The sequence below is a fragment of the Cucurbita pepo genome, chromosome 12 (assembly GCF_057944985.1).
Source record: "Cucurbita pepo subsp. pepo isolate OVF chromosome 12, ASM5794498v1, whole genome shotgun sequence".
Lineage (NCBI taxonomy): Eukaryota > Viridiplantae > Streptophyta > Magnoliopsida > Cucurbitales > Cucurbitaceae > Cucurbita > Cucurbita pepo.
In genome coordinates this window covers 10,580,728-10,604,490 of record NC_141809.1, presented here as the reverse complement: position 1 = coordinate 10,604,490, position 23,763 = coordinate 10,580,728, and the positions used below count along the sequence as shown (strand labels likewise).

At 36.6% G+C, this 23,763-nt stretch overlaps 4 protein-coding genes across 4 annotated transcripts; all 4 read right to left on the bottom strand.

The window, feature by feature from the left end:
- Window positions 1-80: 80 nt before the first annotated feature.
- On the bottom strand, window positions 81-2,509 carry LOC111807390 (E3 ubiquitin-protein ligase SINAT3). Its single transcript, XM_023693102.2, has 3 exons — window positions 1,946-2,509; window positions 705-1,091; window positions 81-630 (listed from the first exon to the last, which is right to left on the bottom strand). The coding sequence occupies exons 1-3, from the start codon at window positions 2,141-2,143 to the stop codon at window positions 301-303; spliced, it is 915 nt and encodes a 304-aa protein (XP_023548870.1). The 5' UTR covers window positions 2,144-2,509; the 3' UTR covers window positions 81-300.
- A 3,091-nt stretch (window positions 2,510-5,600) lies between these two features.
- LOC111806883 (ENTH/VHS protein) lies at window positions 5,601-9,232 on the bottom strand. The gene is made up of 2 exons (XM_087129456.1): window positions 8,605-9,232; window positions 5,601-7,574 (listed from the first exon to the last, which is right to left on the bottom strand). Exons 1-2 carry the CDS (start codon window positions 8,794-8,796, stop codon window positions 5,757-5,759), a joined length of 2,010 nt encoding a protein of 669 aa, XP_086985582.1. The 5' UTR covers window positions 8,797-9,232; the 3' UTR covers window positions 5,601-5,756.
- A 1,108-nt stretch (window positions 9,233-10,340) lies between these two features.
- Window positions 10,341-13,074, bottom strand: LOC111807803 (Tetratricopeptide repeat (TPR)-like superfamily protein). Its single transcript, XM_023693673.2, has one exon. It carries the CDS (start codon window positions 12,940-12,942, stop codon window positions 10,543-10,545), a length of 2,400 nt encoding a protein of 799 aa, XP_023549441.2. The 5' UTR covers window positions 12,943-13,074; the 3' UTR covers window positions 10,341-10,542.
- Window positions 13,075-15,521: 2,447 nt separating this feature from the next.
- Window positions 15,522-16,555, bottom strand: LOC111807512 (uncharacterized). The gene has a single exon (XM_023693259.2). It carries the CDS (start codon window positions 16,465-16,467, stop codon window positions 15,550-15,552), a length of 918 nt encoding a protein of 305 aa, XP_023549027.2. The 5' UTR covers window positions 16,468-16,555; the 3' UTR covers window positions 15,522-15,549.
- Window positions 16,556-23,763: the final 7,208 nt, after the last annotated feature.

The following is a 23,763-nucleotide window of genomic DNA, read 5'->3' as shown; positions in this document are numbered from 1 at the left end:
GGCTACTTGAATGCTTAGATGAATGATGTCGAGGCTTACACGACGTTTTAGCTAAAGTTTTATTGAAAAAAGAAACCAAATGATATAAGCAACTAAATTGTGGTGAAAAGGGTTTCCAAAACAAGCCTCAAAGTTTGACATTGTAAAAGCTAATCTGAATTACAAAGAAGTTGGAATTGGAGATTGGTTTGAAAAGTGATTATGAGCTGCTGAGGAGCTCTGATGATTCAAGATTGGATAAAGTTGAAGAGAAAATGTTATGCATAACAGTCACATCATAGAGTTGAACCTCTAACAATGTTACTGTTTATTTTGTTCTTTCCAAATCCGTCCTGTGATCCGAAGCTTCAGCTCTTTCCTTTCTCCGCCCGAAAAGAAGAGCGCCATGTTTCGTTGTATAATGAGGCCATCGTGGCTGTCTCGAACTTTCTTGTGGTTGTCCCGAATGCTTCGAGGGTTGCCCTCCCATATCAGCTTCCTCCCATTTCCACCCACCTCAAGGCTGTAACTGTAGTTTCGAGCATCCGTTTCGTCCCCCATGAATCGGAGAAACGCCATGTAAACCGGTGCCATACCCAGCTGAAAGGCTTCAAAATGAAGACAGAAATACTGCCCAAAACAGTGGAACACCTGAGAAAACCAAAAATAAGAGCATCAGACAAGTTGTAAAATAACTGAGCTGAATCAAAACAACAGATACTCACAGTTAGCATCCATGTAGCATTTTCGACTTCGCATGGATTAGCCTTTACATAACGATGATTAAACGTGCATCCAGAATGCATGTCGACTTTGTGATCGTCACGAAGATGAGAAACAAGGAAAGGAATATCCCCATCAACTGGACAGTCTGATCCAGCATAAGGACAGGTATATGGTCTAAAGTAACAGGCAGACTCATGTTTGAGTTTGCTGTAGTAAGGCAATATCTCCGGGCACCCGAACGTGCAGAATTTACAAGCCAGTTTAAGCGATTCAGCTATTTTCTCTAACGCTAGACACCTGATATCGCCGAGCTCTTGTCTGCACGTTGGACAACGGTTGTCTACCCTTGTTTTACATGAAGAACAGAGGGTATGACCATTGGGGCACTGCACAATAAAATTGAATTCAACATACATTGTCCAATGCACATCCTAACTACTTCAGCCTTTAAAACTCACTTAAGAAACAGTCTGTTGTCAGCAAAAGAGATGCTCTGACCATTGGATTACTAACAAAAACCTTCACAATATTCAATCTCATATGAAATAGAGCAACAGATGATCTCAGTATTCATATTTTTAGCCACATTGGTTGGCTAGGAAAACGAAATACCCTTTATAAGACCTCTCCCTAACCGGCATGTTTTGAAGAACCTTGAGGAAAAGCCCAAAGAGGGCAATACCTGAAAGCGGTGGGCTTGAGCTATTACAAAGTGACTATGAACGGGGTAGGAACATCAAAATGAAGTCAATTCCTGTCAAATGCAAGGCCGATCCTGCAGCCAGGATAGTTGTGAGGATTCCCACTTCCCCAATTGATGAAATTTAGCCTATAATATGAGATAGAGTTTGTGTATTCCTCCTCCTTGTACTCATTAAACAAACCCCAAAAAGGGCACAATTGATTTCAGTTTGTGAACGGAGTTGACTAAAGAACAACAAATGATAACAACATAATGGCTTTTCATTTTTGGTTATGAGTATATGGAACCGCAGGGCCTTAGGTAACAATTTTGACACATTGCAGACTGACAAACGAAAGGCAAAAGAATAACAATAACAATAGAAAAAAAATAAAGAAAACATTACAAGAACCGATGGATCGACAAAAGGAATGGCCCCATTGAACAGAAGATCAATGTTAAGAATGTAAACCAACAAACCCAAAATTTCAGAATGAATCAAACAGATCAGAAACAAGTGATGCAAGAAAAGGGGGAAAAGGGGGGCATGGAAGGAACCTGATGAATTGGGGGATACATAGAATTGGTGCAAACGGGACATTCGAGAAGCTCGTGAACACTTGTGGTGGTGGGATTGTCGTTATTGTTGATCCGAGGCTTGGAAATGGAAGGAAACTGACAGTGACGTTGAAGGGTCTTATCCTCCTCGTCCATCACATCCATGGATGGCACGCCCTCGATGCCATCCAGCTCCATTTTGGCACAACAACAAAGAAAAACAATGAAATCCGGAACAAGAACCGAAGGAGAATCAAAATGGGTTGATGGGTTTTGATGGGGAAGAGGTTTCCGCCATTAATATGGCCGAATTGGGGGAAAATTTTAGAAGGGAATTGGGAAAATGGGAGAATGGGAAGAGTGAATGAAGAAGAGAGGATTGAAAATGGTTGAACAGAGAGATGAATTGGGTGGCTGAGATTACAGAAACAGGGAGAAGGAAGAATTAAGGTGGGATTTAGAAGGAGAGATTAGTTAATAATGGAAGCTTTTCCTTTTCTTTTTCATTCCCATTTTTCTGATGGGTCGATGTGGTTATGGATTGGGGTTATTATAAATCAACCCAACTTCCCTTCCTTCTTTCTCACCTCTTCCTCTCCTTCTCACTTTTTATTATTTCATTCCCAACCATCGCCCAAAAACTAATAATACGACTAAATAACTAAAATATCAAATATCATTAACATTAGTTACAAACTTATAAGTTGCAACTCTATTTTTGTACCGGTCCAGATCGACCCAACAAAAAATGTGGCAAATCTATCCAAATTTTGTTGAAAAAAAATCTAACCCACCTCAACATTTGTGGTCGGGATTGGATAACACAGGCATTGTTAAGTTATACGAACCCCTGTGAGTCCGAAAATATAACATTGTTAATTTTCATTGAAAAAGACTAATAATAATAATAATAATAATTGAGAAGATGAATACATTGTCTATCCCCACCTTGATTTAGTCAACGAAAACAAAATTCCTTACTCCACCTAAATGCCTCTAAATGTCAAACATTTTATTAAAAAAAAAAAAAAAAAAAAAAAAAAAAAAAAATCATGAATTTGCAAATAAATCGTATATTTGACCAAATAATAATACCAATAATTAGTTTCTCTCTCAAATGATTGTAGTTGGAATAAATTTCATTTTTTAAATTGTTTTATTTTGAATTAATTATTTTTGTTAAGACTTTTAATTTTTTTACAAAAAATTATATAATATTAAGATTCCCATCTTCTATTTATTCTCATTTTATCATTTTTTTTTTTAGGCTACTTAAATTGTGAAATAATATTATCATATGAAATCAATTAATGTTTAGTACTGAAAAAACGTAAAATGAAATAAAATTGGGAATAAAAAGTAGGTGAGAATGGTAGATGAGGTATAGAAAAGGTATAGTGAGTTTTGTTAGGGTACAAATAATTGATGTAAGCAACAATAATGGGAGTGGGCAAAACATAGGTTTGGATAGAGAGTGGGGATCCAAGTTCTCAATAATGTGTTGGAGTGGTGTGGTGGGTGAGATATTCGTCTCTTAATTCATTCCCAATAATTGTCGAACCCAATGGTAGATGGTTGTGTTCTTTGTTTATTGTTTGTGGGCTTTGAGTAGAAGAGCACTCACACGATGCTCAATATTGAGAAAGAGTTAGTGATGTATAGATGCCTAGACAAGGAAGTACTACCCTGCGGTAGCTAGGCCCAAGAAACAGGTAGCTTTCCTTGAATCGAAATAGGGCATGGAGACGGTCGAAAGTAAGACATAGTGCCCAATAGATTGGTAGGGTTTGTGTTAGTGCTGGTCAATTTAGAGAAGATGCAGATAGACCACTTTATTGCGTGTCTTAAGGACGAGATGTATATGCAAGCAGTGTATAATGCTATATTGATGGTCCTTGGAAATCTATAATAAGGTAATCATGACAATACTCGAATAGAGATCTTTAAACCCCTGATAGAGTAAAACGCCAAAGCTATAAAGGAAAAAGAAGTAAGAAGAAAAGAATATATTGGGAAAAAATGGAGTGTTTTAGTGAAGAAGAATTTTATAGAGAGAAAATAAAATAATGGGACAAAGTATTACTTCACTCCAAAGTTAATTACATAATTTCTCACTTCACAAGTAATGCTTTCCTTCTTCCATTCTTTATAATTTCCAACTATACTCAAATTCCTATTTGAATCTTCCAAAATTATTAATAATCAATGAGTTTTAGTCTCGGTTTCTCTCCTAAACAATGAGATTTATGTACGTTTAAGTTATGATATTTTATGTATTGTTCTAAGGAGGATCTCACACATCTTTTTATGAATGAACCTCACGTCAAAATGCACTAAAAGATGGAGCTTTGATTGAACCTCTAGAACGATAACAACTTAGCTTTCGGCCTGTTTTGGATGGATTTATTTCTCTTTATAGTTAACAAAATGGAAAGAAATTAGTTTCGTTAGAAAGATATTAGAAAACTCATCAACTTTAGCGAACCAACCAAGTTGAATTAAGTCAGTAAAAGATAAAAATAATTAAACTAAAAGTAAAAAAATTTGAAACTAATGTAACCACAAGGAGAGAGGGACACATGCCTTTAAAGCGTCCAAATTAACATTTAATATATTTGATATATTAAATACAATTGGAGAAAAATATATTTAATTTGAAGTATTTAAATTATATTTATACATTTTTTAGTTAGGTGGTTGTTATGCAAATTTTTATTTTAATAAAATTAAAACGCTGTTTCTTAAAACATATATTTATTTATTTTTAAATATTTAATTAAGATTTAAATTTAAATTTCAATATATATTTTAAAAAATTACCTATAAATGGTGAAAAATAAATAATAAAAAAATTTTAAATTAAATAAAAATTAAATAAATATAAGTATATTTAATGGTATTGTAAATAAAATGTATTTTTTAAAATTAACAATGAATTCGAGTCAGTTCAATTCAACACAATCTAGTTTTAGAAGAATTCAGTAACCAAACCTATTTGTAAAGTTTTGATTTAATTGAATTAAACTCAATCCAACCTAAATAAGTTCATAAGTTCACAACAAGACGCGGGTTTGATTAAGTTCATAAGTTCACAACAAAACGTAGACGTGGGTTTGATTAAGTTCATAAGTTCACAACAAAACGTGGGTTTGATTAAGTTCATAAGTTCACAACAAAACGTGGGTTTGATTAAGTTCATAAGTTCACAACAAAACGTAAAACGTGGGTTTGGTTGGGTTCATTAGATTTAGATTTTTTTTGATTGACTCATTTGACTTTTCGACCGTATGGTTGGGTGGATTGAATTTTTTAGTCATCAAGCTTTTTTGAATATTCTACTTTCCTCTTTTATTTAAACTTTCAAAAGTTCTTTCTTTTCACTATACTCTTAAAAGATATTATTTACAAAATATATTATTGAAAGGAAGTGCTTAGAAACTGAGTTGGCAAACAAATCCAATAAGTTCTATACTAACATTAGTTTGATTATAAAATTGAAATAATTATTACTTATGGAATGATATACACCAATTGAAATTTATGAGCTTTTATTTTATTTCTTATAATATTCTAATTTTATTTGTTTTTTTAAGAATAAAATTTAGAAAAATAATACAAACAAAGGAATATACTGTTTTTTTTCTTTTTAAATAAATAAATAAAAAAAAAAACATATTGTTTTTTTTATCTTATTTGCTTCACTCAGATGTCCCATGGAATAAACAAAGGAATATACAAAATTTAATCCAATAAACAGTTTCATGTATGGACAGCCATTCCCCTTTAGACCCACAAGTTATGGAGACGGGATTTACCACTGATTTGGGAATGCATCGCCATAGTTAGCTCCTTGACTCAGTGTAAGCTGCCTCTGAGTTGAATCCCTGGACCTTATGCCTAAAAGCCTCTGCGATATTCGATCTTTTGTCAACGTCTTCTTACGCAGCATCGACGCAAGTGTTTTCTTCTTCTTCCCAGCTGATCCACTCATTTCACCAGTTGTTTCCATACACTCGCCCAAACCAGAAGATCTTGATGTCGATGCCACTGCAGCGTCGCGCAAAACAGCTTCATTGTGCTCTCTAATCTTCGCAAGTTTGGCACGTTTCAGTGCTTGTTTGTCACGTTCTCGCTTCTCCGCTGCCTCTTTATCTCTGGCACGTACATTTTTCACAGCCTGTTTCACTAACTTTTCAACGGATCCCATCTCTTGATTGGGAGGAGTTGTTTCATCCAATGAAGAGCTCGTGTCGAATGGTCGTCCTTCATCATCACGCGGTACAATAGGTCCATGAAATGGGCACACTCTTAGATCCCTTCTCTGACAAAGTCCTCCTTTTCTTAAAGGAGCACGACATGGTTGAATTTCGGGTTGATCTTCCTTGTACAGTGAAGCCCGGACATTTAGTTCTGCAATTTTCTCTGCAGGAATTGTTGCGTCGTAGTCTACTCGACCCCAGTGACTTTCAAGCTCTAATCCTCGCTGGTTAGCCAGAATATCCATCTTCGAGTCCCACGTATTTAAGAAAGAGCCCCATTCAATAACTGGAGCATCAGCTAAGAGCTTATTCCTTAGGGAGGGGGCTGAATCACTACTACCAACTTCGCCATTTGGCACCGCCTTGCCAACATGTGCCTCACTAATGGTTTCAGTGCCTGCATTTTTAATCACGTTGGATGTTGGCGCCACAACAAGATCTTCATTTTTCCTTTCGTACGTAAAGGAACCTCCATTCATGGCAACATCTTCTTTTTTCCTTTCATATGCAACAGAATCTCCATTCTCCGTTGCGCCCACCGGACCTTCTTCCCAGAAATCTTCATCTTTGTCGTCATGGTTTGCACTCTCTGTAAAAGTACAACCCGATTCTTCACATCTCTTCTTCACTGCACATAGACTATTTCGTATGTCGATGAACTCCCTTAAGGCTGAATCCCTGAATCTTGTGTCCGTTGAGTCAACCCTAACAAGAACAGAAATCCACTCTTTGATGGAAACCAGATGTTTTGACATGAGCTTGTAAACCTCCCTTAATGCATCAAAAATCACTTTATTATCATTATTCTCATGAACCATTTCCCCTTCTTTCAGTGCATCAAGACGAATCTGTCTCAGCTCGGAAGGTCGAAAGTCTTCTGTGATGTCATCATCCAAGGGAATCATGGCTTTGGAATCCTCTTTAGAATGAACAATATCCAAACACTCCTTGATCTCGTCTAAAGTCGATTGAATCTCTTCCTTGATAGAAGAAAAATTCCCTTTCAACATTTCAAACTTGCTAATAAGTATCTCTTTTGACCTTCTTTCTCTTTTCATTCTCTCTTGCTGACGCCGCGCTGCATTTGCCTGTATATTTGGAAACTTGAATCGAAGAATGTTCCTTAGGTAGTCATAACCTAATCTAAGCTGTCTGTGGTAAATACCAAAAGAATCGTTCCACTTCTCCAAAAACTCGATTGCCTTTGAACGTAATATAGATGCAACAGCTGCTGGTGCAGGAAGTGGCACATTTCTTCTGAATCCAACACTTAATGTCAACAGTTGATCCAAGTTCTCAACAACAAGGGATCTAAAAAGCTTTGATCTCATGAAAAGTTCATCAATTACCAGAAGTGCGAGATAGCGGACCTGCCAACAAAAAGAAAAAAAAAAAAAAGCTAAAGGATTCATATAATTCCATCATTGCTGTCAGGCTACTCCCTGTGCCTATTCTCTTCACAAGGATTTGCAACAGCTCAAAAAGATGAAACATTAAGACAACAGTAACCAAGAGGACATTTGGTTTATTCTGAGTTCTTTAATTTTTCTTATACTACTATAAAAAGAAGACATATCAAGATAAATAACACCGATACCCTCAAATACGACAAACTAAAGATGTGATTACCACGTCTATCATTCCGAAGTTCCATTACCAGACCAGTCAATGAGGGAGCAAAAAAATTAAGCAAGAGTTATCGCTTTATGCTAAAGACTGAGGAAATATGCCTAATAGCCTCTAATATTTCTGATGTCTTAAACATTACTAAACTCCTCATTATGACCTTATCCTGATGAACAAGTCCAACCCATAACTGAGATTTAAGCCACAAACTAAACAAAAGCATCTTTCCACATTGAAAAAATATATACAACAAGCATATTTTGATAAAAGCATATACCTCGCAGTCACGGTCAAGAAATAATTTTACAACGTGTTAAGTTACAGAAGAACCGCAGAGAGGCAGCACAAAATGATGCATCACAATTTACAAGTTGGGTGGCCAGAACATCAAAATTTAATTCTTCACTCAATTAGACCTACAGTGCTCACAATTTTCTCAGAGCACATTATTCCATGGAAAAGATGCAGGCTGTCAATCCAAGCACTGTTATGAACTATCGACTGCAGCAACTAAGCCTATTCCTTAGAGAATAGAGAAGAAACCCTTTTGTTTGAAGGAGATTTATCAGTCTTTGCATAAGATAAATGGGTCAATTAAGCTAAACTTCAATCCAATTCCAAGGCAAAGAAAGTTCCGAAACGATGAAATACAAACTTCAGGTTAAATCACAAATAATGAACGCTTATACCATAAAACAAGTCGGAATCGACGAATTGAACTCAAGAACATAAAATCGAAACTGAAATTTGAAAGAAAAAGATTAGACAAGAAACCTGAGAATGGTCGCGCTTCATAAGGTCCATAAGAGTTAGGGCGGCGACTCGGAGCTCAGAGTCGGAAGACCGAACAACCGATTTGATGGCCTTGAGGAGGCGAGGATGAACTTCCGAATCAGTGGAGTTGGTAGCCTTCTCGATCAAAACCCTAACCTTAGCTCCGTGTCCTCGGTCTTGGTCCATGATCATTGGTCAAACAGAGACATGGTCCTGATTTTCCAAAAGCGGAAATATATATATATTGCTTCACAGTCGGGTCGGGTACAGCAGAAGCACATCGGCGCCAGCGCCAGCGCCACCCTGTGATGCAAATCGAAGGGCAAGAAAAGATTGGAGAATATGGCGGCGTGGTTGAATCGGATAAGAAGGGATAAATGGATCAGAAATCATGTAGCCTTGAGATCTGAGGCTGCGATCTTAATATGAACAACTTTGGTCTTCAATTCCATAATCCATTTGGTGGAGAGATGTTCTTCCAATTGAAATTGTTCATCCATGGGTGAGGCAGTGGAAGGGAATGGATGGAGATGGTATGGAGGTAGGGATTCGAATGGGAATGGGAATGGGAATGGGAAGGGGAAGGGGAAGGGAAGCTTTATTTGCTTCCCAATTTGGTTTTGATTTTGGTTATTTGTTCAACGTCTCGCCCTTTCCGTTCCATTACTATGCTTTATTCTCTCTTTAATCTCCACTTGCTCATTTTTAATATTTATAATTATTTTTTTCTTTTTCTTTTTTAAAAAAGAAGAAAAATCAAATTTAGTGAAATTTTGTGTCTCTAATTTCATATTTAAAAATTAAAATTTTGAAATTCTATTAAATATAAAATTGAAAATTTATAAATACGTCTATATTAAGCGGTTGATCAGGTTTGTTTGTATATATTAAGCGGTTGATCAGATTTGTTTGAATGAATAAGTGAGATCAGTAGTACATCATCGGTGCTATTAATGTTTGTTTCACATATCCTAACCTATGAATCTCATAAACTTGAAAACAATTATCAATTTTAATTCCAAATGCTTACCCTTCCATTTCAAATACTAAAACCTTCAAATTGAGTTTTAATCATATTACAGGTAAGTGTCACAGTTATGCTTATTCAAGACGTGTTGCCTATGGCCACATGTTAAATGTACCGATTATGCTTGTCCAAGACGTGTTGCTTATTCAAGACGTGTTGCCTATGGCCACACAAGACGTGTTGCTTATTCAAGATGTGTTGCATTCCAACCCCCATTTTTATTCATCTTAGATAGATCTTTACTATTTCATGTTGTGTCAATACAAAGATGTATGATCGATGAGATATCCAAAATGGTACTATAAGAAGATTTGATCAGTTATCAATTCATGGTACTATAAGAAGATTTGATCAGTTATCAATTCTTACTACTGGGGTTATATGCTATCAAAGTCGTTGTCGTTGCATACTCGCTTTTAGCTTCTAACATTGCTTTCTTTACAATTGTTTTCAATATACTTCCTCGCTCACATTTTCCAAAATATTTCTTTCAAACGTGACTCAAAGTTCAAGCATACGTTGATATTATCCGCAAAGTCTGAATTTCATATAGCTGACTTGTATGCTAGGTAAAGAACAAGTGTTCCCACAATCACTGTTCCACTACTGCAAGAGTGCAACTGTGACACTAAAGCGGAGTTCGAATTCAAAGATGGGTTAGTAGATAACGCATAGGTGCCTGTGTTTGTAGAGCTAAAAAAAAAAAATCCAAGTTCTGATCTCTCTGTTCCCCTTTTCTTATTCCTGTACTCCGAGGGCCGAACATACAAGAATGGGAAAATTACTCGATCAAGTAAATTAGACCGACTTTTAAATACTTGTTCACAAACAAATTAGATCCCATTCTTACAGGAAGACTACAGAAAATTGCAATAGAAATGAAAACAACAACTCCAATGTTAACAGGAAAGTCAAGAACTGTTCTTGTCACGGATGATTGAAGCTTTTTCATACCTCGCTTTCTCAATCTCTCTCCCTAGGAAATCCAAAATTGTATCCGTGACATGGTTCGGGGAACAGCCCGAATCCAGCATCATCTTCAAAAATTTGTAAGCGTCCTTAAACCGACCTGCTTTGCTGTGAACTTCAATAAGTGTATTAAAACTGACAACATCTGGGTTTATCCCACTGCTCCTCATTTGCTCAAAAAGCTTATTTACATCATCCATTCTACCTGCCTTCCCCAGCGCATTCATCAACGTGTTGTACATTACGATATCGAGATAGCCACCCTGCTCCATTAGCTTTTCCAGAACCGAACTTGCAAGATCTGCTCTACCCATCTTCCCGAGTCCTTGAATTATCAAATTATACGTGGCTATATCAGCTGGACATACCTTCTCGCCCATTTCGTTAAATATACCCCATGCCTGATGAAAGTATCCCTTCTTCACAAATGCACTCAACATTGAATTGTAGGTGTACCTCACTGGGTTCACGCCCATATCGCTGAAGATCTCAAACAACTTACAAGCTAAGCTCAATTTTCCCTTTGCTAGAAAAATAGACAAAAATGTATTGACCATATCGATATCGAATGAGTTGTCCCCTTTTGCTTGAACTCGTTGCCCTGGACTAAGAGAGAACGGTTGCAATGAATCACCTGTAGACTTAGCAAGATTAGCCAAGAGATCTACATGTGGGGATGATGACCAATTGTCATCATCTTTTTCTTCTGTGTTTTCGGAAATATCATCAACATTAACTTTAGCAACAGAAGAAGCTCTTGAACTTATAATCTCACTCAGATCCTCCTTTGGAGAAAACAGAGATGAGTAGTCTTTCCTTTTATTTTTCTGATACTTCACTGAATCTTCCATATTGGCCTTCCATTTCAGCACATTGGGGACCAAATCACCTTCTCTAATGTGCTTCATGAGCCTCTCTAACCCTTCCCACTGCCCTTGCTTGTGCATTGCAATCAACAAAGATGTTACAGTAACAAGATCAATAACAAAGCCTCTCGCTTCCATTTCTTCAACCAATTGTAGTGCTTCCTCAAGCAGTCCCTCTTTACACAGTTGCAGTATAATGATGCTGTAAGTAACACCATCAACAAATTGACCCTTTTTCTTCAAATCACAGAATAAAGTGTAGCTAGCTTCAGCTCTTCCATTCCTAAATAATCCATCAATTAGAATATTGTATGTCCAAGGAGAAGCTCTAACACCTTCTTGCACCATTTTATCAAAGAATTGACATGCTTCAATAACTCTCCGAGCCTTAAATAACCCATCAAGGAGAGAATTATATACAATGGTATCTGGGACAAATCCATTGTACTCCATTTCATTAAAAATCGCGGTAGCATCGTCCATTCGGTAAGATTTACAGCAACCCTGAATTATAAGACGGTATGTGAAGGCATCAGGCTCATGACCTGACCCTTTAAGTTCCTCCCACACAATAAGTGCATCGTTTACCTTCCCTACCAAACAGAGCACATGAATAAGGCTATTATATGTACACAAATCTGGACCAAAAGACACCGAAACTAAGCTCCTTTGCTTCATTTCTTTGAACAGGGCAAGAGAAGTATCCAGATAACCCCAACACCCAAAAGCATGAATGCATATATTATAACCGCAGACATTAAACTCAAAGCTTCTAATTGTTCTAAGCTTGTCAAAAACCTTTTTGAACTCAACCCTCATGTCTGATCTCCTAAGAGCAACCAACAATTCATTACAAGCAAGTGCATTAGGCAAGAAGGAAAAACTAGGTACAGCACTACCTTCTTGCCCTCCAGTACTAAAAGCATCAAAGAGCTTAAAGAAAATTGACAATGCCAAACCCACCTGGTTTTTCCTGACGAGAGCGACGAGAACAGAGTTGTACGTGTTAAGTTCCAAGCTAGTTCCTAACTCTTCCATATGGTCTAAAATTTCAAGAGCAGCATCGAATTTACCAGACCTGATAAACGCATCGAGAAGGACCTTGAAAGTGTGAGAATCAACATCAACACCGTCTCGCTTCATCGAGGAGAGTAAAAGGGGAACCTCATGGAGGTATCCGGAGCGACAGAGGGTACGGAAGATTTGAGAATATGTGGAGGCTGAATGGCTGAAATTAGGGCTGAGAGAGCACCATTTGAAGAAATCGAGCTTATTCGAAGGATGAACAGATCTGCTACGGAGTATTTGGAGGAGGAGAGGCTCCGATATCGAAAGTGATTGGTGTTGAAGGGTTCGAGTACCTGATTCCGATAGGGTTTTGGTGATGGAAGCAACAAGGAGGAGGTCGGCGAATCGAGACAGAGTCGGCGTTGCCCTTGATTCCATAGCAACGAAACCACCAATTCCATGGCGCATTGCATTTGCATTTGCATTTCTAATGAAAGATTCAGAAATCCTTCAAAATTGGATAAATGAATCGGCAAGACGAAGAATTGGAAGAGATGTTATTGCGTGAGATTTTTAAACCGGAGACCCAAATTTCATTGTCCAAGTTTGACCATTGTTTGAAAACAATGAAGTACAACATTTTGTTGGCTTCACAAATCACTTATTTTGAGTATCATGTTTGGGTTATGAATCACTCATTTTAATTCGGTCTCGAATGCGAATAAAAAATTAAACACGATTTGATTTTGTCAAGTCAATTCGTCGTAGCACCCCTTTCACGCTCCCATTATGTAGTATCATCTATGTTAATGTTGAGCCCAATGCTAGAAGATATTGTTTGCTTTGGTCGTTACCTATCGCTATCAACCTACGGTTTTCAAACCCATCTATGAGGGAGAGGTTTTCACACCCTAATAAGGAATGTTTCATTCGTCTCTCCAACCGATGTGAGATCAGCAAACCCAGCACTAGCAGATATTGCCCGCTTTGGCCCGTTATGTATTGCTCTCAACCTCACGTTTTAAAACGTCTCTACTAAGGAGAAGTTTCTACAAGGAATGTTTCATTCCCCTCTCCAACATACATGAGATCTCACAATCCATCCCCCTTGGGGCCCAGTGTCTCGGTCATGCTTGTTCAAGGCGTGTTGCCCATGACCACATGCCCATTACAAGTCGAAACTCTTGCCTTGTATCACTTTATCGCTTTCATTTACTGCTTTCATGATATATAGTTTCTTTCTTTATTTTTTCTAGGTGTATGACGTTTCAGTAGAATCATGTCTACGCTTAGTAGATATGAAATGCCCAGAATGTACTATAGGGGTTGTGACTAGTTATCAACTCCTCTCCCTGATTTTGTAAGACCGTTCGGCGAAATCACGTCTAGGCCTGCCAGACCTAAATCGTCTCAAAATGTACTGTAGGGTAGGGGGATGAGTTGTCAAATTCTCCTTACCCGAAAAGTTATATGTTATTTAAGCCGTTGTGTTTTCTTTTGCTTGTATGCCATATAACATTTCTTTCAATCTCTCTCAACCTTGCTTTCAAAATCTCTTTGCTCTCGTTTTCTAAAACCTTCTTTTCAAATCGGGGCCAGAGACTTGAACATACGTTACTCGGTCGTAGGCAACGTGATCTTTGACTTGACTCACTTAGTATTGAGAGTAAGTGTTGCACAATCGCCAAATCCACTGCCAAGAAAAGGGTGATTGTGATTCACAACGTCCTCGTTGGCACACGGCCTAGTGTTTGGCTTTGATACCATTTGTAATAGCTGAAGCCAACCGTTAGCAAATATTGTCAGCTTTGGCCCGTTACGTATCGTTGTCAGGCTCATAGTTTTATAACGCGTCTACTAGGGAGAGGTTTTAGAGTGCAGCAACAATGAGCACAATGAAGCAAACCTCACATTCACAGATGATGAAAAGCTTGCATTAATGCTCAATGAAGAGAAGGTTATCCCAAACCAAATAGAGACTAACGTTAGGGGAAGATTAACCTACATTATCCATCTAGGGGAAGATTATAATTTTAAGGGTCAGGCTTTACCTGTGATGAAAAACGCATACCAACATACATTTAGCTCAACAGAATTAATAGTCAAGTCCCATGCAGCATAACCATGATACTGAGACTTGAACTAAATCCATCATCATAGAACACTAATACTCACTGAGACTTGAACTAAATCCATCATCATAGAACACTAATACTCAAACCGAATGCAGGAAACTCATCAGATTGATTAGAATATCCCAATTGGCTAAAAGGTTCCAGTAAAACAAGCAACACAAGCAAAATATCATTAGCTTATTAACTCACAGTGCCAAGAACAAACCAAAAACTATTTTAATCAGTAAAGTGCAACCTATAAATCAGTGGTTTCATCAGACTTGTCATCTGAACCAAGGAGGTTTAAAGGAAGGCCACTAGGGCGTAGAAAAAAAAAAAAAATGAGACTTCAAACTTTCCATCTCAACCAAAAAAGTCTAGAGGCAAGCTTAAAAAGAAGTTAAAAAAAAAAGAAAAATAGGAGTACGTTCTAAGAAGTTTCTACATATAAGCCTGATGATGAATTTTCTGCCCAAAATAGAAGAGCCGAAGAAATTGCATGGTGTAGAATTAAAATTTTGTCTTCTTAAATTTTCTCCTAAGAAGACAAAGTTGATTAGGGACCAAACAAAGTTGACAATAGAGAACAATGTGCGAACATTCTCACCAAGACCCTAGCAAGATCGTTAGATCAAAACCAAGTTTAGACCAAGGTCCTCGAGTCAAAATCATGATAAGAATTTAGAACTCAAGGATAAAACCTAAGAATCTAAGTTCTTAGGACAAGAGTAAGAACATACAAGAAAAGAATGTGGTATCCTAGCATCTACTATGAGCACGATTAAAAGTTTACAAGCAGGTTACTTATTGAGTCTTGTACTTTTGGTTTTTTTATTCTAATGAATTATAAAAAACGCAACGGAGCTTCACTCACATCGCATCCAAGACAACATTTGCTATATACAAATAAAAAACTCAAAATACACCAAAAAAAAAAAAAAAAAAAAAAAAGTCCCCATATTTACACATTGTCCAATTCATAATCATTCCCCACATAACACATCAACTGCAATCTCCTCACCACTTTGACGACATGAACAAACACCAAACCAAACACACAACCATAAGCAACACCTTGCATCTCCCTTCTCTCCAATCCCAAATTTCCACTCAAATAAACACAATCCAATGTTATGAAAACCCAACCCAACCCTTCCAACACCCACCTCAAAACCACAGCTCTTCTCCTCACCTTCTCCCCCGACACCCGACACACAATCCTCGTACACAAAGCACACACAACCACAAACGTAGTACCCGACCAACCCCTGTAAGACACAAACCTCCCCCCAACCACCAAAGGCTCGTTTCTACAAACACACGATGGACATTCCCCAGAAAAATTGGACCCCATCAAAGCATCCAACCCCGTGTAGTAAGGCAGAATCAGAGCGTCCAAATTCAAGCTCGCATGAAGAATCCCAGACATTGTGGAAGCTTCAAAGAACACATACTTAATGTCCTTGTCGCCTCCATTATTGTCAAATGTGAGAGCTGAGATGTAAACCAAATGAAGAATTGCAGGACCCATGAGGAACAGAGGGAAAAGGGTATTGATTCGATGGCCTTTGGTCAATACAAAGAGCAAAATCGGAAGAGAAACAGGCCCAGATGGTAAAAGGAACCTCTTTGGTTGATCGAAACAATTCTTCCCACGAGACGACGATACGTCGGCCAGCATGAACAAAAGGGTCGACACGTAAGTCGCCACCGTGAAGACAAGAACAAGTAAATCAACGGCGGGGGGATAATCGCCGGGGTAAACGGTGTCGCAGTAATAATGATAAGGGCAGGTGAATTTGTCTAATGTTTCTTCTAGTTGCCATCGGGTGCATTTGAAGAAGGTTAAATGGGTATTGTCGAGAGCCAGCCAATTCATTTGGGATATTAGGAATTTGGTATGTGGGGGTTTTGTTGTTGGTGTTGTTTATAGAAATATGGGGATGATTTTGGGGTTAGATGGGATGTTTCGATCGGAGGGGATTGGGATGAGGAGTGTTCAACGACTACGTCTACAATTGGGTTTGTTTTTCATTGTCTTCCTTGCCAGAAAGTCTTACCAAATGATACTAATTTTGTTGGTGTGTGTGTGGTACTCATGAGAATGACTTTTTTTGTACCTTTTGTGATTCACCTAAGTGTTTCCAATAGTTGTCTAGGTGTTTATACATATTTTTGGTGGTTAAATGAGGATATTAGATTCAAGATGATCTCGATGTAGTCTTGCATCATAGTCATGTTACTTACTATTCACTTCTAAGAGTGGAGAGATTCCCCAGTATTTCTACGACATGATCACGTTACTTGCTCTTCGATTTTAAGAGTGAAAAACTATCTCCACAAACTAACATAGGTCCTTCCAGCATGTTTCGTTTCGTTTATTTTGTTGGTTTAAATTGGGTAAGTTATTTATAGTGTAATATATAATAAAAAGAAGGTAAAGAAATGGTAATTTTGAAGTAAGAAGGTGGGTGTGAGATAAATGTGAGGGTTAAGGTTGAGGGTGCTTGTTTCCAAAGGGATGGCGTTTGGTAAAGCAAGTGTTGTTTGCATCGTTGATGGAACTCATCATCTGCTCTTTTGGAATGCTTTCTTAATTAACCAAATCATTAGTTTCTATTGAATTAGGTTGATTTTTTGATAAATTGATCTAGGAGGGATTCCGCGCGAGTTCCACGAAGGAACTCAAAGAAGATTCAGGTTAGAAATCCGAGATTTCGTGGATTTTCCAATAACGATAAATGTATAGTTTCCACCCACTTTGAGCATGAATGTTTCTTCCTATGGTTGAGGATTGATTATGAAAAATTATCTTTAGAAAGTAGGATTAGAACTTAAAATTTTTAAGGGATCCAGATTTGAGTTGTGTATCAAAAGTTATGAAGACGTAAAGAAGTTGGTAACATCGAAAAACTCATTGAATTTTGAAAACTGGTTGCACAGGCGAAGTAACGAGTGACACGCATTAGTTGGAGGGACGCGAAATGCAATGAGGCCAATGGCGGACACGTATTGAGCTAGTGAAGGAGTAATGCATCTAGCTTGCTACTGGATATGTGTCACATTAAAATTAGAGCAACATGTCCCACGACCAGTGGAGATGTGTTGTCTAACTCGATCCGACTTTCATTTGCTCTTTCTAAAAACCATAACCCTTCAACTCATGTGAGACTCGATTCAGTACCCACGACCCAACCTAATTTTGTCGCACCTCTCCAAGTGTGCAATGTGACGTACGATAGGTGTGCATACACCATCTTGACGTGTGTGTACTCCTTCCCATTTGCACTCGTGAAGACACATCCAAGTTCCTTTTTTATTCGTTTGACCTTCGTTCGACTATGTTTCGTCTCAATTTCAATACTTACCTCATTTTACTTTAATAATGACCTACCAATGAATTTTTATTTCAAAGAAGAAGATGATGATTAAACTTCACGCCTTGATTTTTCTGATCTATCCTCAAATTTTAGTAAAAGTAACACCCTTAGAGATTCTATAAAGTTGATACAATAACGGACCTACAAAATTTTTTTTTGGAGGATTTTGAACTTCGGAAGGACTTAAACCGAGACCTCGAACATGACTGAGTAAGTACGTAGTCATTCAATTTTCTTAAGATATACTTATAGGGACCGCTTAAAAATACTCTAAAATTTTAAATTTACTTATTATTAAGTGAATATGGAAGGATGAGGCCAAGAATCACACGTACGTACTTCAATTGGATGTTTTACTCGGTAAATACATAGTATAACCTAAAATCAAGTAACTCAAAAACGTGCTTAAGGATCAAAAATAGTGTTATACATTGTGTGTGAAAAAATAAATGGATAGACTTCTTTAAACTCGTCCTAGGACGAGGGATCACATAAGTGCATAAGCCAAGGCTAGGCAACAATCGAAATGATTCTTTAAGAACTTAAAACCTAGAATTTCGAACCTCAAGTCTTAGGTCCTTAGAAAAGAACTCTCATGTTATGCATTGCAGTCAGGTTTAGTGTGTGGTACCCTAACATCGGTCATGAACATAATCAAGAACCTACAAGTAGACTACTTGTCGAGTATTTATACTCATTTAAGCTTTTACATGTTTTTCAATAAAAATTAGATCTGGTCGAGGACTAGAGCGGTCTCGAGTGGGTAGTCATAGAGAGACAACTTAGGCTCAAAGGAGGGGAACTTCAATTTAAAGACGACAACAAGCTTGATAACTCTCTAGTCTTATTCTATTAATTTTATATGACTAAAATGTTGATTCCTCTAAAAAAGTGTCTATGGAGAGTTAAACTTTACAAAAGAGACGAGAGAGTTTTATGTAGTTAAAGCATGTTGACCGTACGATTTTAGTTTATTAAAGAGTTGTTATTAGTAATCTAGATGTTTGTTTAGTTTAGTTGGCCAGTTTACCTTCGGAATGGTTTCTTTTATTAAAAGAAGAGAGAGAAAGAGAATCCTCTTTAATACTCTGGTGGTTTCGTTGCATTGATATTGGAAGGTAATTAAAGGGTTATGAATAATTCTTTTTCTAAAATTTTGTTAACGAAAATTACAAAATGATTATGGAAGTAATCAGTATACATGACCATCGAAAAAGACTTCAGAATCTATTCAACAAACATATGAGATCCTTCCTTATTACTATTAAATCTAATTTTTAAAAAAAAAATGTAACAAAAAAATAGTTCCGACTGGGAATCAATAATTTACTTATTACTTACTAGTATATACTTGCAGTTATTCGTGTGAATTTCATACCATTTTACTATATACCTTCACAAGAAACTACCGATTCTTGAACTTCCATTGCATTTCTGGACAACATCAGTTGGATCAACCCTCGAGCTTATTGATCCTTGAGCTTCCACTTCATTTATAGACAACGTCAACTGGATCAACTCTAGAACCTAACGATCCTTGAGCTTCTATTGCGTTTCTAGACAACATCTGCTAGATTAATCATGGGTCCTACCAATCCTTGAGTTTCCACAGCGTTTCTAGATAGTAACAAGTGATCAACTCTAGAGTCTACCGATCCTTGAGCTTCCACTATATTTCTAAATAGCGACAATTAGATCATCTCTAGAGCCTACTGATTCTTGAGCTTCCATTATTTTCTAAACAATGTCAATTGGATCAACCCTAGAGCGTACCAATCCTTGAGCTTCTAGAATCATAAGAACATAAAACAGAATCGAATTGTTTCAAGTAAGCTATCGAGATGCCAAAATTTCAAGCGCTCTAATGACCAACTGTGGTCGATTCTTCCACCGGAGCAAATTCGTGAAGGAATGCTTCAAAGCTCTAGCAACATTGCTTGCATCAACAAGATTTTCAAACTCCACCTTGATATTCACAATTCATCTCATGAACATTGCCTTGAAAAATTTGGACGAAAGAGATTTGTAGATGCCGATGTTGCCACAAACATGAGTGAAAAAAGGATTTGGATTAGTGATGATGTAAAACCACTCCATTCCATTACATACCATCTCCGATGTTCGATACCACGAAGAACCTCGACATTATGAATAAATTTTTAGCTTTCACGCTCATCTTTAGAACCTTCTTTTCATCCAACCTACCACCTCCACTCTCCTTCCGACTCTTATGATGTACGTCACTAGCAGGACGTAATCACGCGTGAATTCAAGCGAGCACATGACACTCCTATTTAATCGAACCAAATTTGCACCAAGGTTGAACTCACCAACAAGTCATAGATTTTTGGTGTTTAGAACAACAACTTGTCCCCTATTCTTGATAAGATAATCTTCAATTTGCATCCTCCTCGCAATTCAACATCATTTTGTAAAACTAATAAAGTTTCGTGAAGATCTTTCTAGTAAAATAATCTTCAATCTGCATATTCCATAAACTGATATTGAATTTATTAATCTTCTGGATCGTGATCTTTGAACTTTTCATCTTTATAGATGGTGGTAAAATGCTCTTACAAAACCTACTATGTTATTTGATGGCTTTAATAAATTCCAAATGACATGAAACTGATTTTATGGCAGTTTTACATAGTTATGGTTATGACATGTATGCTTGGTTTTATGATTTTTTATTGAATGTGGTGTGCTTAATTTGTGCCTTAAGCCTTTTATGATGAACCCTTAGAACCAAAACCATGATCCAATAATTTATGACTTAGCCAAATGATTAAGTACCACTCTATCCAAACTTGCATTATACCTTATTTCACCCTAGACTTTTCATTTACATGATACATCATGATCTTAGGTTTTTTTTTACCTCGGTGGAACTTTATTCACACTTCTTTTCGGATGCCTTGCTTCACAAGATGTCAGATTCAAACTATGTCGCGAGAGAGGTAAGGAAATGTTGTGGCCAATAGATGTCGATTTAGATTCCGGATTCTGATATAAACCTCGAGCATGAGACGTTAAGAACGTGTTGAGGGACATACAAGAGAATTTTTTAACCAAATTTGGATTTTGAATCTTGTCCAAATTTTAGACATAGGTTTTTCTTAGTTCATGTTGTTTATCGACTACGTGACATAATAGATCTTTCAGAGTGTTTTTGGATTAGGACTAGTGTTATACATTGTATGTGGAGTAGAAGTAGATAGCCCATTGGAATCCGCTCTCCTTAATCCCGTCCAAGTACGAGGGATCACACAAGTGCATAAGTCAGAGCTAGACATCATATGAACCAAGTTTAAGGACTTAGAACCCATAACATAGAACTTTAGGACCAAGATCCCAAAACAGAACGTGTGATTATATCTATCTTAGGGTCAGGTTCGGAGTAGGGTACTCTAGCATCAGCCATGAACACGATCAATAGCCGATATATAGACTACTTACTAAGTATTTTATACTTATTCTAACTTTTGCATGTTTTTCAAGTAATGACTAGATGATAGTTAAGGACGAGAGTAATCACGAGAAGATTCCATGAAGAGACAATCTAGGTTGCACAACACTTGGAGCATCTCGATTCATTCAGTAAAAGTTGTACAACACAGCCAATTACGCATAATCGAACTAAATACTTTTTTAATATTTATTTCTCTAGTGTAAATCTATATAGATCAATGGCTTTGTAACTCGTCCTTCTAAAAATCTTAGTCTATATTTTTTTTCTCTAAATATGTTATGTGTTAATAATATTTTATTTCAGAACTCTCGTTTATCTTTTTATAACTTAAAAAGAAAATAGAAAAATTAATACCAAATAGATTTAGTTTTTTTTTTTTTTTTTTTTTTTTTTTTTTTTTTTTTTTTTTTTTTTTTTTTGTTAAAAAAAAAAACTATCAAACATGGATGTTTTTTTAGGAACAAAAAATTAAAAATTAAATTAAAAAAAATAAATTTGTTATTAAATAATTAGGGGACACTTTTGCCCCCAATATTTTGTAGTTAGTGGTTTGAAATTTGAAACTAGCAATTTTATAACAGTGTTTTTAAAAAGTTTATTAACCTTTATGCTTTATTTGAATTGAAAACCTTTTGAGTGAAAAAAGAAAATATAAAATAGTGATTTAAATCAACCTGCAATGATGGCACGCTTTAACTGAAATTATATAATTGTTCTTTCGAATAAAGAGAAAAATAAAATAAAATAAAATAAAATAAAATTGTACATCATCATTAATCCATAAATCACTATGTAGCACGTTTTGATACGACCACTTTTATTCCAATACAATAATAATAATAAAAAAAAAAAACTTTAAACAACATGATTAACATAAACATAATTAAGCATGAATAATAAATAAACCCACTTCATTTTTTAAGGAAAATTCTTCCATTTGTAATAAGTTTTTAAAGTTAAAAATGTATTTTTAAGTATTTTAAATTAGTCGGTTTGAAATAAGTTTTTTCAAAAAGAGGCTTAGCGAATGATTTTGGAGTTTAGGAAAGGATGTTTCACGGCTCGAGTCGTAGAGATGACACAGACGAGAGATCGCCTTGCTGTTTTTTAATGAACATGAATTTGTAGATGTTTTGTTTCATGATTTGATTAATGAAATGCTTTTTGAATGCTTGTTTTCTATTCAAACAATAATATGCTTAATGTTTTTAATCTTTTGACCACATCACGACATCGAAATGCAGGTGGAGGAGAAGGCTGACACACATCAAGTGACGGCAGTGTACGCAATAGGCAGAGCGACTACCGAAGTGTCGCATACTTATGACGGAGCATAGGACACATGGTGCATGAAGGAAAAATCAGAACAATTAAAGTGTTGAGTGGGTCCAACCTATGCACTCGGAGAGGACCTGCAAATATGAGCTTGACATATGTTGTAACGACCCTAGAATTCTACGAACATAAAGGTGCTACCGTCATTATAACCTATGCACTTATGCATTGTTAAACATTTAAAACTTTATCATAAAACAGTATCATAGACTTACATGTTCGAAAACATCTTTAAAACCACATAACGAAATACTAAATGAAATAAACAAACAATAAAAGTAAAAACACCCTGTCCTGACCTAAAGTCTATGAAATAAAATATCATTATCCTATCCTATGCATGTGTCATGTTCTTGACTAGCAATGTTGTCGTCAACTGTATAAGAATGTCTTGCCTTTACTTGAAACAGAAGTATCACACGACTTAAGTATTTTAAAAAATAGTCAATAAGTATCCCTATTATTGGGATCAGGGAATGCAAACACATGCAACTCATGATTAGGGGACCTCTAGTCGGGAGAAAATTGGATGTGTTGTACTTTCCTACACACGATAAAAACGTGCGAGTGAGGATCTCCAGACGATTCATACCCTCTTAGACACATCATAGTCGAGCTAGTTGTCCGTAGCCGACGTCTGGAGGACAGCAGACCCCAGAGTATCATGTGAGACATGATCATCATCATCATTATAGTGGTCGCATCCGTACTCATCATCATAAATGGGGAAGTAACTCGATGTATTGTACACACAAAATGCATGAGATCCCAATAATTTTCAAAATTAAATCATCTTTATGACACAACCCTATACTCGTCCACATATTACTCTAAATAACATGCATGCATTGGCCTTCATATGATCATCATCATTAACATTAACTAGGGTTGAGTACTAACCTTTTATAGTTCAAATTCCTTTCTTGTTTTAATTTCGTTTTCCTCACGAACCAGCTTTGAACCACCACTAGTGTCTTCCTTACTATTC

Coding starts and splice junctions, on each gene's coding strand:
- LOC111806883 (XM_087129456.1), bottom strand. CDS start 8,796: ATGATCATGGACCAAGACCGAGGACACGGAGCTAAGGTTAGGGTTTTG. Junction 7,575..8,604: donor TGAAGCGCGACCATTCTCAG/GTTTCTTGTCTA, acceptor TTTTGTTGGCAG/GTCCGCTATCTCGCACTTCT.
- LOC111807512 (XM_023693259.2), bottom strand. CDS start 16,467: ATGAATTGGCTGGCTCTCGACAATACCCATTTAACCTTCTTCAAATGC.
- LOC111807803 (XM_023693673.2), bottom strand. CDS start 12,942: ATGCGCCATGGAATTGGTGGTTTCGTTGCTATGGAATCAAGGGCAACG.
- LOC111807390 (XM_023693102.2), bottom strand. CDS start 2,143: ATGGAGCTGGATGGCATCGAGGGCGTGCCATCCATGGATGTGATGGAC. Junction 1,092..1,945: donor TGTATCCCCCAATTCATCAG/GTTCCTTCCATG, acceptor TTTATTGTGCAG/TGCCCCAATGGTCATACCCT. Junction 631..704: donor ATGCTACATGGATGCTAACT/GTGAGTATCTGT, acceptor TGGTTTTCTCAG/GTGTTCCACTGTTTTGGGCA.